A 12,480-nucleotide genomic window follows, 5' to 3' on the forward strand; every position below is an offset into this window, starting at 1 on the left:
TACTTCAGTGTGGTGGTCAGCCATTTGACTATTCACCAATCAGGTTCTGCACTAGAAATGGTGAATACATTACTCTGGATACTAGCTGGTCTAGTTTTATCAATCCTTGGAGTCGAAAAATTTCATTTATAGTTGGAAGACACAAAGTTAGAACGTAAGTAAATAAAGGTAACACAAATAGAATGTTTCACATTGTGAAATTCTTTGTGAGAGGCACGTTTACATTGAAACATAGGATGAAACCCGATTTGCACAATTCTTTGCATAGTTACTCTTGGTGGAAGTACTCATTTTCTCTTCCTTCTGTAAGAATATTTCTCTAAGGCAATATTCCATTCACAGTACTGTGTGAATTATTTTTAACAAGCAAATAGGTATTAGAGGCCAAATCCAAATCAGAAACCTTGTGGATCATAGGAGAAGATCTTAATTTTTTGCTTTATAGTGAGGTTGCAGTATGGATCAGGTCTCCAAGACCTGCTATTTGACAGGTTTTCTTCCAATGTGCATAACAGTTTTGCAGAAAGTCCTAATGGGGCTACAGAATGGGAGGAAAAGCCTCATTCCATATGCTTTAAAAAGCCATTTGTTTAATAATTGTGTGAATGGCGGCTTCTGTTTTTTGGCTGTCAGCTTCTCCATGGAAAAGCTGATGGTCACATCACCATGGATGCCACTACAGGAAGCCTCCCTGGCAGCTTCACTGTGCAGTGGTTGTATGATGTAACACTTCATCTGATGCAGGTATTACAAGTCACTTGAAAAACTACACCAGCAAAAGTGCTGTCTTTCATTTTAAATTATGACATAGAGGCTATATTAAATGTGGAACATCCATAGCAAATAGTATGATTCTATAGCAGTGGCCTTCATTTGGCAACTGTAATATGCAAATGAGCTGGATCTTGATGCAAGCAAGTTTAATTTGCATATGCTACATCATAGGTCAGATTCATTATGTGCATCACAAGCTGAAAATTCTTTGGTATTTTTCATGTGTGGTCGGTTAATATTTGGCAGCATATGGGATATTATCCTTTAGCTTCTGCATCTTTAGTACAGGTCATTACAGGAAATATGGAAACATTTGTGGAATAGGGGAGAAGTCAACATTCAGACATAAGTAAATGGCATCTACTTTTATTCACATTTTTGAATAAATCTATTGAGTGGGACAGTGACAAAAATAATAATTCCATTTGCTCTTGTAAGTATGTGCTGTTGTAAATGCTTTTAACAAGACACTTGTAAGTGCTGCAGATCTTTCCAATGTTGTCAAGATTTACTTCAGAATGAAGAAGTCATATTTGGAGTGAGTAAGCCTGAACATTTTATTAGTTTAAAAGTTTGTAGATGGAATAGAAAAAACAGGGCTGATATAATTTAAATAAATTCATATATCATTCTGAATCATATTAATGATTTTTACAGTGGTCCCTTGAATGAAGATGTGTTCATACCCCACTACAAAGAAGAAGAAAATCTTCATCCTAACATTCAGGAAATTACAGAGCAAATACATCGGTTATTGCTACAGGTATACTCTCTTTATACTGAAACAAAATAAAACTGAATTTACTTGAATCTCCAGATATACAGTGAGAGGCAGATGTTCATAAACACCTATTCAAGAAAGTCTAAATCTTCAAAATAACAGCACACACATTCTTGGTCATTGCAGCTTAGAAGTGTTATGTTTAGTTAAATTGTGTCCCTCCTTTCCAGGACTCAGATAGTTAAAATAATTAACTACATAAAATACAAGATTAAAATAAAAGCATTAAAGCAAAACAGTTGATCACTTCAGTACCATTAAGGAGCAGCAAACACGTAATGTTTAACATCTTTTGCAACAAAGGCCAGAATTCTGTGTAAGAATGCTTCTCCGTGGTCTCTGTGAATGCACACTAATGGGTTTAATCTGTGCCTGCGCAAAGTTTTCTAGAATATTCTAGAACTTTACCACGCGTTCGCCAGGACCGCCCCCCTGGTGATTGCCTCAGTTCCATTTTGTCACCAATGAGGTTTCTCCTCTCGTCAAGCTCTCTGTTTGCCACTGCTTTCGTTTTCAAACTATAATAGAATTAGAGATAAAAATTGTAACTTTTTGAACTATTTCTCCCTCTCCTTATCGCCCCCTTCCCCCCGCCATTTATGGCCCCTCTTCAACCGTTTGAAAGGTGCACTTCATCCTCCAACCAGATCCCCCTCACAGACGGTCACAATCTTTGCCTTTTCTGCTTGGGGAGAATCTCATCAGCCAAACAGTCCAAACCATTTTCTGTCCCACATATGTCTCGCAAGGTGGAGAATTTATACAAAACACATGGGGACAACACTGCTTTTCTCTCAGAACACCACCTCCCAATTCAGTTATTGTCGATGCCACCCAAAACAGAGCAAGGAATCGGTGTAATGTAACTCCAAATAACAAAGAAGGGAGAATATTGGATATTATTGGACGCGGAGTTTATTCCCTCGCCTCCTTTACCCTCTGTGCTTCTAATTATCTTGCAGCTGTGGGTGCCTATCATTAACTTTGGAATAAGGCTCTCCCATTACTCCAATCAACCACAGGCAAGTATAAAGCTTGCAGCCTCGCTTTTCATCAAGAGGCTATGGCACTTGTTCATCAAGTGTAGATCACTGCCCAACATGTCATTGAAGCAGCATCCAAACACATGGCTACCGCTGTAGCCCTTCGTAGACATGCTTGGCTCCGTTCAGTCCACGTTTCAGACGATGCTTGCATGAGAATTGAAGACTTGCCTTTTGATGGCATTGGGCTCTTCGATGACAAGACTGACGAAATATTGGGCAACCTGCAGAAATTGAGAAAAACAGCACGTGCTTATAATACCTAACCATACTACAGACCCCAACAATATCAGTGGCATCGCCCCTACTCTTATCAACATACCAGACCAGTCTCTGACAAAAAGATACCTTCCACAGTCATTGTCTTCATTTCAGCCTAGACACGCTGTACAACGTCAGCACCCCAAACAATCCTTCCGTCATCCTGAAAAAAAAACACCAGAGCCTTTGACTTTCCTGTTCCTCAGATCCACTTACCTCATCTCCCCACCCAGCACCACTCGTCTTTCAGCCCATCTTCTATCTTGGGCATCTGTTACCACCAATTCTTGGGTCCTTGCTATTATTGCCACTGGTTACGCAATAGAATTCATTTTTTCACCACCACCAAGAACAGTTCTAATATCACTGTCAGACGTTCTCAACCAAGAGATTGTCTCTTCTCCTCGAAGACGCCATATCACCTGTCAACCCGTCAGAAGACGATCTAGGGTTCTTCTCCCGTTACTTCACCATCTCAAAATGCGATGGCGGTTTATGTCCTATTCTCGACCTCCTACACCTCAGCTGCTACAGTGGTGTGTTAATTCGTTCTGTGAAAATCGCTGTAAAATGAAAACGTCAATGCGATTTTAAAAAGCCCATAGAAACGCATTAAAACCTGATTGATGCGTTCCTAGGGGCTTCAAACTCACCGTCCTGCGAAGATCCTCCATAGCGCAGCCATTTTCGCTGCCTGTGCAGCGAGAAATCCGTGCCAGAAAACAGCGGGCAGCCATTTTGTTTACCCGGTGGCCATTTTGAAACTGCCGATCAGCTGTGCGAAAATCATCGCTTTGCGATGATCGGTTACCGAAACGGGACCGATAATTGCAAAGCGAAATTCCCCCATAGGGAACATCGTTTTGCGATTGCTTTTGCGATCGCAAAAACATCACATAAAGCAATTTTGTCGTCAAACGGAGCGCTCGTAATGCGAGGCACCACTGTACATCGTTCAAAGGCGTTTTCGCATGCTCGTGTTAGAACGGATCTTACCCATTCTTCAGCAAAACAACTGGTTTGCAGTCATCCACATAAGTGATATGTACACATCTGCAAAGACTACCGCAAATTTCTCAAATTCTCCATAGGAACCACTGCCTATGAATTCAGAGCCCTTCCCTTCGGTCTATCCACCTCATCAAGAGTGTTTACCAAATGCATGGCCCCCGTGGCAGCTCACCTACATACTCAGGGAATCTCCATCTTCCCTAACATAGAAGACTGGTTTGTTATCTCCCTCGCACTCTCAGGCTTTAAAAAACATACAGTTGACCCTTTCTCTCCTTGCAGATTTGGGCCATAAAGTCAACGAAGAAAAATCTATTCTAGCTCCTGCACAGCGAGTCACCTACATAGGCGCAGTTCTTGACTCGCAAAAAGCAAGAGTTTTCCTTCCACAAGAAAGAGCAACAAAACTTCATGCCCTTATCCGGCACTTCTTCCCTTATTTGTTGGTCACTGCACATCTAACTCAAAGTCTTATTGGCTTCATGGTTTCACCACCTCGGTCATTCAGCATGCCAGATTAAAAATGCACTCCCTGCAAGCATGGTATCTGTCCCTCTTTGATCCTATGACAGATTCACTTTTCAAACTCCTGCAGGTTACTCCCGAACTTTCTGCCCAACTCCTCTGGTGGAATACTCCGGCCAACCTCTTCATCAGAAGACCCTTCGCACCTCTCCAGTTATCAATTCAAATCACCACTGATGCAGGCCCTAATGGATAGGGGGCACATTGCACTGGCCTACATGTCCATGCTACCTGGTCCCACACCGAGCAGAATCTTCATATCAACAACCTCAAACTCTTAGACATTTTCAAAGCTTTCCACGATGTTGAGCCCATCATACTTGGCATGGCCATCCAAGTAACAACAGACAATACCACTACACTGTTTTACATAAACAAGCAAGGAGGTACATACTCTCTTCTTTTGCTCTTCCTGGCCATTCATTTCCGGAAGTGGTGTCTTGAACACCACATTTTTCTTATAGCAGTGTATATTTACACTCAAGACAATCTCATAGCAGACACTCTCAGCAGGATGCACACCCAAATGCACGAATGAACTCTAGACCAGACTGTATTTCGTCACCTTTGCAAACTCTGGGGACGACCCCGCATAGACATGTTTGCCATGTCCCAAAACTCGAAATGCGCTCTCTTTTGCTCAAGGGCAGGCATACGCCCAGGTTCCCTAGGGGATGTGCTTATGACCAATTGGACCACACATCTCATTTATCTCTTCCCACTCATTCCTCTCCTTCTCAGGACAATAATCGAAATCCGACAAGATCATTCCAACACTATCCTCATTGCCCCATGGTGGCCCAGGCAACCGTGGTTCACCCTGCTCCAATCCATCTTCACAGACTATCTTCTCCTGCCCCTCATTTCTCACCTCCTCAATCAACATCAAGGCAAGACTCACCCCTCTGATCTTCACACTCTCCATCTCACGGCATGGTTCACCCTCAATAAACACAATTTTGGCCAATGCCCTAAAACCTGCTACTACACAGCTCTATTCTTATAAATGGGCTGCATTCAAGAAATTTGCACTTCAGCGTGATCTTCTGACCAACAACTCTTCAGGCAGTCCTTGCGTTCCTTTTGTATCCTTTTCATAAGCAGCTCTCCCGCTTTACCCTCAAGGTTTACATTTCTACCATAATAGCAAATCAGCCTTGAGACTCCTAAGCAACTTTACTTTTCCGTCACCCTACGTTAAAACTTTCCCTTAAAGGTGTCTCCAGTATGCGCTCTCCCGCACCTCCGCTGCCTCCACAACGGTCCCTACATACTGTCCTCCAACGTCTTATACTTTCTTTGTTTGAACCGCTTGCTACTACATCGGACCGCTTCCTATCCCTTAAAAGTCTTTTTCTAGTAGCCATTACCTCTGCCCATAGAGCCTCTGAACTCGCTGCTCTCTGAGTAGACCCTCCATTTCTCCAATTCCACCCGGACAAGGTTAGTCTTTATCCTGATGTCTCCTTTCTCCCAAAGATTGTGTCAAACTTCCACCTCACCCAGCCTATTATTTTACCTACCTTTTTTCCATCACTGACGACTGACCTCGAGCGTTTCTTTCATATGTTGGACGTCAGACGAGTCCTTGCATTTTATGTTTCACAGACGTCCTCCTTCTGCTAATCAAAATGACTTTTTATGACACCACACCTCCCTCATAGAGGCTCTCACATTCCTCTGAGATATTCTCCCGCTGGATAATTACAATTATAAAGTTGGCATACCAGCTTGCCAAGAAGCCTCTGCCTGTGAGTGTTAAAGCTCATACCACCAGGGCTCTGACTACCTCCACAGCCTTTCTTCACAGAGTACTGCTCCCAGACATTTGCAAAGCTGCTACATAGGCAACACCTTCTACGTTTGCCACCCATTACTGCCTGGATGTCAGGACTAAGAGAGATGCAGCGTCTGGTAGAGTTATACTTTCTTCTGTTCTTCCGTGACATCCGTCTTTTGGTAAGTCAGCTTGTTAATCACCCATTAGTGTGCATTCACAGAGACCACAAAGAAGAAAGAAAGGTTACTTATCTGTAACTCTGGTTCTTTGAGTGGTCATCTGTGAATTCACACATCTTGCCCATCCTCCCCTCTGTCCATCATGTTTGTCTCACCTTTGATGCAGCAGCGGGCTGTTCTTAGGAGCTGAGGCAATCACCAGGACGGGCGGACCACGTGTACTAGGGGAGTGGTCTTGGCAAATGCATGATAAAGTTCTAGAATATTCCAGAGACCTCTGCACAGGTGCAGATTAAACCCATTACAGTGGTGCCCCACGTAGCGACATTAATCCATTCCAGGATTAACGTCGCTATCCGGATTTGTCGCTATGGGGGGGGGAACCCCATAGGAACGCATTAAACTCCGTTTAATGCATTCCTATTGGGGAAAAACTCACTGGTAAGCGAAGATTCCCCCATCCGGCCGCCATTTTCACTGCCCGGTAAGCAAAGGCAGGGCGCGAAAACGGAGTGGGCGGCCATTTTATTCTTCCGGCGGCCATTTTGGAACCGCCGATCAGCTGTTTTTAGAACATCGCAATGCGAAGATCGGTAAGAGAAACGCTTACCGATCATTGCAATGTGATTTTCGCCCATTGGAATCATCGCAATGCGATCGCATTAGTGATCGCAAAAAACATGTCGCTATGCGGATTCGTCATTAAACGGTGCGCTCGTTAAGCGAGGCACCACTGTAATGTGACTTCACAGATGATCACACAAAGAACCAGAGTTACAGGTAAGTAACCTCTGTATTTGTCTCTTGAGAAAAGGACATCAGATATGGCAGCGGGAGTATCAGAGCTCAAAAACAACCATCAATTTCATATGATCTCTGTGCATGTGACTCATGTGAATAGAGTTTTAAATGAATCAAAATCTACAGTGCTTCTTAAATCTCTGTCCAAGAAAGTTCTGAATCATGATAAAATGTTCTTGCCAATCCCATTACAGCCAGTCAGTCTACAAGAGTAATCCACAGAAGTGGTATTTTGTGACTATGGTATTGGGATCTTTGCTTTGTTTCTGCTCTGAAATGTGATGCTGCAAAGCTTACTTCCATTTTCAGATGTACTATGCCACCTGTTCTGTTGGTTATCTAGTGCTGTTGATTTTTAAAATGGCATCCGTAAATCTTGTTAAAAGGCTATTTATTTCAAAATTATATTTCTGGAGAAATATAGATTTCTAGCTGCAATCTTGAAATCATTGAACAAGAGGAATAATTTCTTTGTTAGCTGTTTCATGTTAAAAATATATGCAAAATGTTTCTTTGTTATCAATCATAAAGACGCATGTATCTATGTTTATATTTAGCCTGTACATAACAGTGGTTCGAGTGGCTATGGAAGCCTGGGCAGCAATGGATCACAAGAACACCTCATGAGCATAGCTTCATCGAGTGATAGCAATGGGAACAATAATGAAGATACCCAGAGAACACTAAAACCTGTAAGATTTTCACTGTAATATAGTAATGATTTAGTGAGAAAATGGCCCGGGGGAATTCTGTTTTGAAGATGTGAACCAGTGAAGCATTATCTCTGCCTTTTTCTCCCTTATAAGCATTTACTAATTATGTCAAGGTGTTGTTGGTTTTTAAATGATTGTTTTTTAATCTTCACTGCAGAACTTGTCTCAAAGTGATGGGGGTGTGTCCAAGAATAAAGAGGAGCATGCTATCTTTGATTCCAGAGCAAATCTTGAAAACCAGAAAAAATCTTATGGAGGTATGACATAAAAGTTGGTTCTTTTTTAAAAAGTTGAATGGAAACATAAATTTCAGATTAATGTAATTATTTTTAACCAGAAGCATTGTATCTACAATATGAGATCAAATCGCACATTTTAGCCCTGTTCCCATATTGTGTGGCATTTATTTTCTGCATACAGTTTAATATTACTGTGTCCTCAGTAATATTGCTACCTGTGCTATCATGACTAGGTTTATCACCCCCTATCACTAGAATCATTGAATATTGAATTGGAACAGTGAAAGGATCCTTGTATAAAAACGTAAGATGTTTCTGTTTTTATGCTACATAGAAAAACCCAGTGACCACTGTAGTCATGGGAAAGGGGCAGCTGAGTTAGCTGAAAATGATGCTGTTGGAATTTCTTGTCAAAGAAGCTTGGCTGCAGAAGAACTGGCTTGGGAGGAACAGCCTGTGTATTCATATCAGCAGATCAGCTGTTTAGATAGTGTTATCAGGTAAGCAGTTAATCATTTAATAAAACACTGATTATGCATAATTAACTACTTTTTTAAATTGAAGATTTTAATTGTGTTCACTTACAGATATTTAGAAGGTTGCAGTGCACCTGATACAGTGAAGAAAAAATCTCAACCAGTATCAAATACTGTTGCATTGAATCCTGATTCACGCACAAAGGAAGTGAATGACAATACCATTAAAAGATGCACAGGTATTTAAATTATTTACAATGAAACCTTGTGCTTGCTTATTTTGGAACAAGTCATACTGTGTAGTGTCTTAGTGTCAAATGATTCAAACAAGCATTGCCTTGTGAACTGGTCTCCCTTATAACACGTAGTTGCCACCGTAAGCGGCAGTTCTGTGTTATCTCTTTCCCTTCACCCCTCAGTAATGTCAGGTACTGCAAAAATCATACATTATTGCTTAATGAGTTTCTGAGACCCTTTAGTAGCAAATGAGATGAATAAAATTTCATAGTGAAGAGATTACATTTGAATGTTGTGCTACTAGCTGTAAAGCTGAGGAGACAGGAGGAGGAGATGCAGGGGTGCAACCACATGTCTTGTGCAGGAATTAGGAACATGTTTGGGAAAGCAGTGATTTAGTCCTTAAATTAACTTTTCACAGCTTAATTTACAGCAGCTCTAAAGCCTAGGAATCTTGTGTAATTGTATTTCAATTTTTTTCACATAGTCAAGTAGTATGTCCTTTATGTCATTAAACAATACAGTGGGGTCTTGACTTGAGAACTTAATCCGTATTGGAAGGCGGTTCTCAAGTCAAAAAGTCTGTAAGTCAAGTCTCCATTGACCTACAGTGCATTGAAAACCGATTAATCCCGTAACAGGCCGTTTTTGTTCCATTTTGGTTTTTTTCTGGTCTGTAAGTCAAATCTCAGTCTGCAAGTCAAACCTAAATTTTGCGGCCAGAGAAGTCTGTAACTCAAAAAGTCTGTAAGTCAAGCTGTCTGTAAGTCAAGGGTCCACTGTAAATGAATTAGATTATAGTTCATTAAGATTTTAAGTACAAATTATAGCAAAATACATTATGTGGAAGAATGCTTATTCAGCAAGGGGTTTTCTTTTAAAAACTGGCAGCAGCACACATAAATTGGTGTCCATGTTGCTTTTAAAATGTATAAAAATTGCTCTCTCAGTTCTAAATTCATGCAAACCAAAAGCAGGTAGCAAAGTTCTTGAAAACACTGATAGGAACTGTGTGAGTGAAAAGGTACTAGACAGATAAACAGAGTGGAAAAGAAATCAGCAGATAGTTGTGAAATCTGTTTTTAGGAGGTTAAAAGAATGCAAGGTGTTAAAAATATGTCAGTATCTCTTACCATGTCAGGAAACAAGTGCAAGTATTGGGGCTGTTTAGTTTTCACTCAAAACTGGGTAAGATATTTCATCCAATGTCATATTTTATTTCTCTAAGAACTATTATTCTTCTTTTCTGTGTGTGATATTTTTGTTTGTTTTTGCTTGATATTTGAGAAGAAAGTGAGCGGTCCAAAAGTTGCATAGGCCCTGCGGTGTTGGAGACATCTGACAAGTCAAATGCTTCTGCTGTTGTTGGTGCTCACTTAAATTCTTTGACTTTGCCTGGAAAACCAGAAAGTGTTGTATCTTTTACAAGTCAGTGCAGCTACAGCAGCACCATAGTTCATGTTGGAGACAAAAAACCACAACCTGAATTAGGTATTGTACTACTTTATTATGAGGTGGAATTCTTTACCATTTCTTGAAGAAATATAGACCTCTTGTAAACTTGTTCAAAATATTGCTACATCCTGTTTTTTGTAAAGAGGTGAAATAAACTTGGACACACAAATCATGCTAATGTTCTGTTGCAAAAAAAAATGGTGAGAAAACTGAATGACATCTTTAATTGTTTTACTTGAACATATTGTTTGTCTTACTTTAGAAATAATGGAAGATGGCCCTGGTGGAACAGAACCCAGTGAGAGTCAACCTGCTGTTCCACAATACAGCCCTGCACAAAAGAACCGGGAGAAAGAGGCATTTAAGAAATTGGGACTCACAAAGGAAGTGCTTGCTGTGCATACACAAAAAGAAGAGCAGAGCTTTCTGAACAAATGCAAAGAAATAAGAAAGTTCCATATTTTTCAATATAATTGCAATTGCTACTTTCAAGAAAAACTCAAAGGACATCCGGGTGAGTGGGATATGACTTATTTGACTTTTTAACACATTAGGTTAAACAGAATAAGTTAATTTTAATGTATCTAGCTAAAGATAATTTAAATAACATACTTAGATTATTGCAGGCTTGCAATATATTCTGTGTTCCTTCAGAAGCTGAAGTCTGTTAACCAGAACAGAAGGATTATAGTTGCATCTTCAAAGATGCATAGAATTTTTCCTTCTCTGGATTAAAGATACTAAAGTAAGCATCTCTTGTACAAAACAATTGAGTGTGATTGCTTTTTTTTTGCCTTGTGTGGAGATTAGAAGTAGTGTTTTGAAGTGTGTGAATTAGAGATTGTGTTATAGAGAGGGGCAGATGTGGTTTCAGCCTCTGAATTTAAAACTGAAACTTCTTTAAAACTGGCTCCTCTGGGAAAAAGGTGAAGAAATAATGAAAAAAATGCTTCTAAACATGAACATGGTGCCATCACTGCAGATAAAGCAGTGTCCTGGTGCATTTTATTTTAACCACAAAACACAGGAACACATTGTTTAATAATTTCCTTCTCATTCTAGGTATTCATGGACTGCATCATGGTTCTGGAATAGATCAATCTTGGAAGAAAAGTGGGAGGAACAGGAAGTCTAAGTCAAAACGGCATAAACTACATGACTCTTCAAATAGCACCTTGTCTAGTACCAAACCACCTCACAAATTTCCTTTGCTTGGCCAAAATCCTACTACCTGGTCTCCATCTGACACTTCCCAAGCAAGTTATCCTGGCATGCCCTTTCCTACAGTTGTGCCTGCATATCCACTTCCAGTTTTACCACCAACAGGGACCATGCCACAAGGTCCTGAAGCTTCTGTTTCGGGTTTAAATGAATCACAGGGGTCTGGAAATCAAGGTGCTTTGCCATTGCCACAGTTTCCTGCACCATTAGTGACTCCAGTAGTGACACTTGTGCTCCCAAACTATGTATATCCTCAGATGAACAATGGTATCTCTCAAGTACTTTATCCTGGCCCACCTAGCTTTTCTGCTCAGCCTTCTTTCTCTTCACAAGCACTATTTACAGTGCAGCCTCCATTCACTGCCTTGAATGGATTTCCTTCACAGACAGTATTTCCAGCACAACCATTGCATTATAATCCATCAGCAGAGAGTGAAAAGATCCCTGTTGTAGAATCCCAAAACGAGCCTTCCCGTTCCTGCACTCCACAGTCCCTGGGCCCACAAGACCAGGCCTCACCACCATTGTTTCAGTCACGATGCAGTTCTCCTCTACAGTTGAATCTTCTGCAATTAGAAGAAATGCAAAAAATGACTGAAAGTGGAACTCCTGGCATATTGGGGAGGCATGGAACTCCAACTCATGGAGGAACAGCTAGCAAACCAATACATTCAGATGACTGTAAAAATAATGTATCTTCCCATGTAAGCATTCTCAAAAACTTCCTAGAAAATATCTGTGCTGAAGAATTTAGCTGATTATGTAATTTGTATCCCAAATGAGCTAATTGAGCCAATTTCCAATATGAGGTTATTTCCAAGTATTTGGGAAGGGTGACTAGGATCTAACAAAAGACAGCTGGAATGTTATTGCTTAGGGTAGCAAGTTGCAACTAGAGTAGGCCCATTGAATCTGGAAATTACAGAATAGTTGACTTGCCAAATCCCCAGTGACTAAATGTGCTTACTCGCAACTTAGCAAGCA

The 12,480-nt window shown here is 40.7% G+C and overlaps 1 protein-coding gene across 9 annotated transcripts in view; it reads left to right on the forward strand.

The window, feature by feature from the left end:
* The window catches only part of PER2 (period circadian regulator 2), a 65,409-nt gene that overhangs the window by 43,372 nt on the left and 9,557 nt on the right, over nt 1-12,480 (forward strand). For 8 of the 9 annotated variants that reach the window (XM_020793175.3, XM_078389231.1, XM_078389232.1 and 5 more), the window contains 9 exons: nt 1-154; nt 1,432-1,537; nt 7,713-7,847; nt 8,026-8,125; nt 8,442-8,607; nt 8,695-8,822; nt 10,111-10,311; nt 10,538-10,789; nt 11,338-12,200. In XM_020793175.3, coding sequence (XP_020648834.3) covers nt 1-154; nt 1,432-1,537; nt 7,713-7,847; nt 8,026-8,125; nt 8,442-8,607; nt 8,695-8,822; nt 10,111-10,311; nt 10,538-10,789; nt 11,338-12,200 — 2,105 coding nt within the window. The remainder of the gene's footprint in view (nt 155-1,431; nt 1,538-7,712; nt 7,848-8,025; nt 8,126-8,441; nt 8,608-8,694; nt 8,823-10,110; nt 10,312-10,537; nt 10,790-11,337; nt 12,201-12,480) is intronic. The other variant, XM_020793177.3, reaches the window with a different exon arrangement.

Source organism: Pogona vitticeps, chromosome 3 (genome assembly GCF_051106095.1).
Source record: "Pogona vitticeps strain Pit_001003342236 chromosome 3, PviZW2.1, whole genome shotgun sequence".
Lineage (NCBI taxonomy): Eukaryota > Metazoa > Chordata > Lepidosauria > Squamata > Agamidae > Pogona > Pogona vitticeps.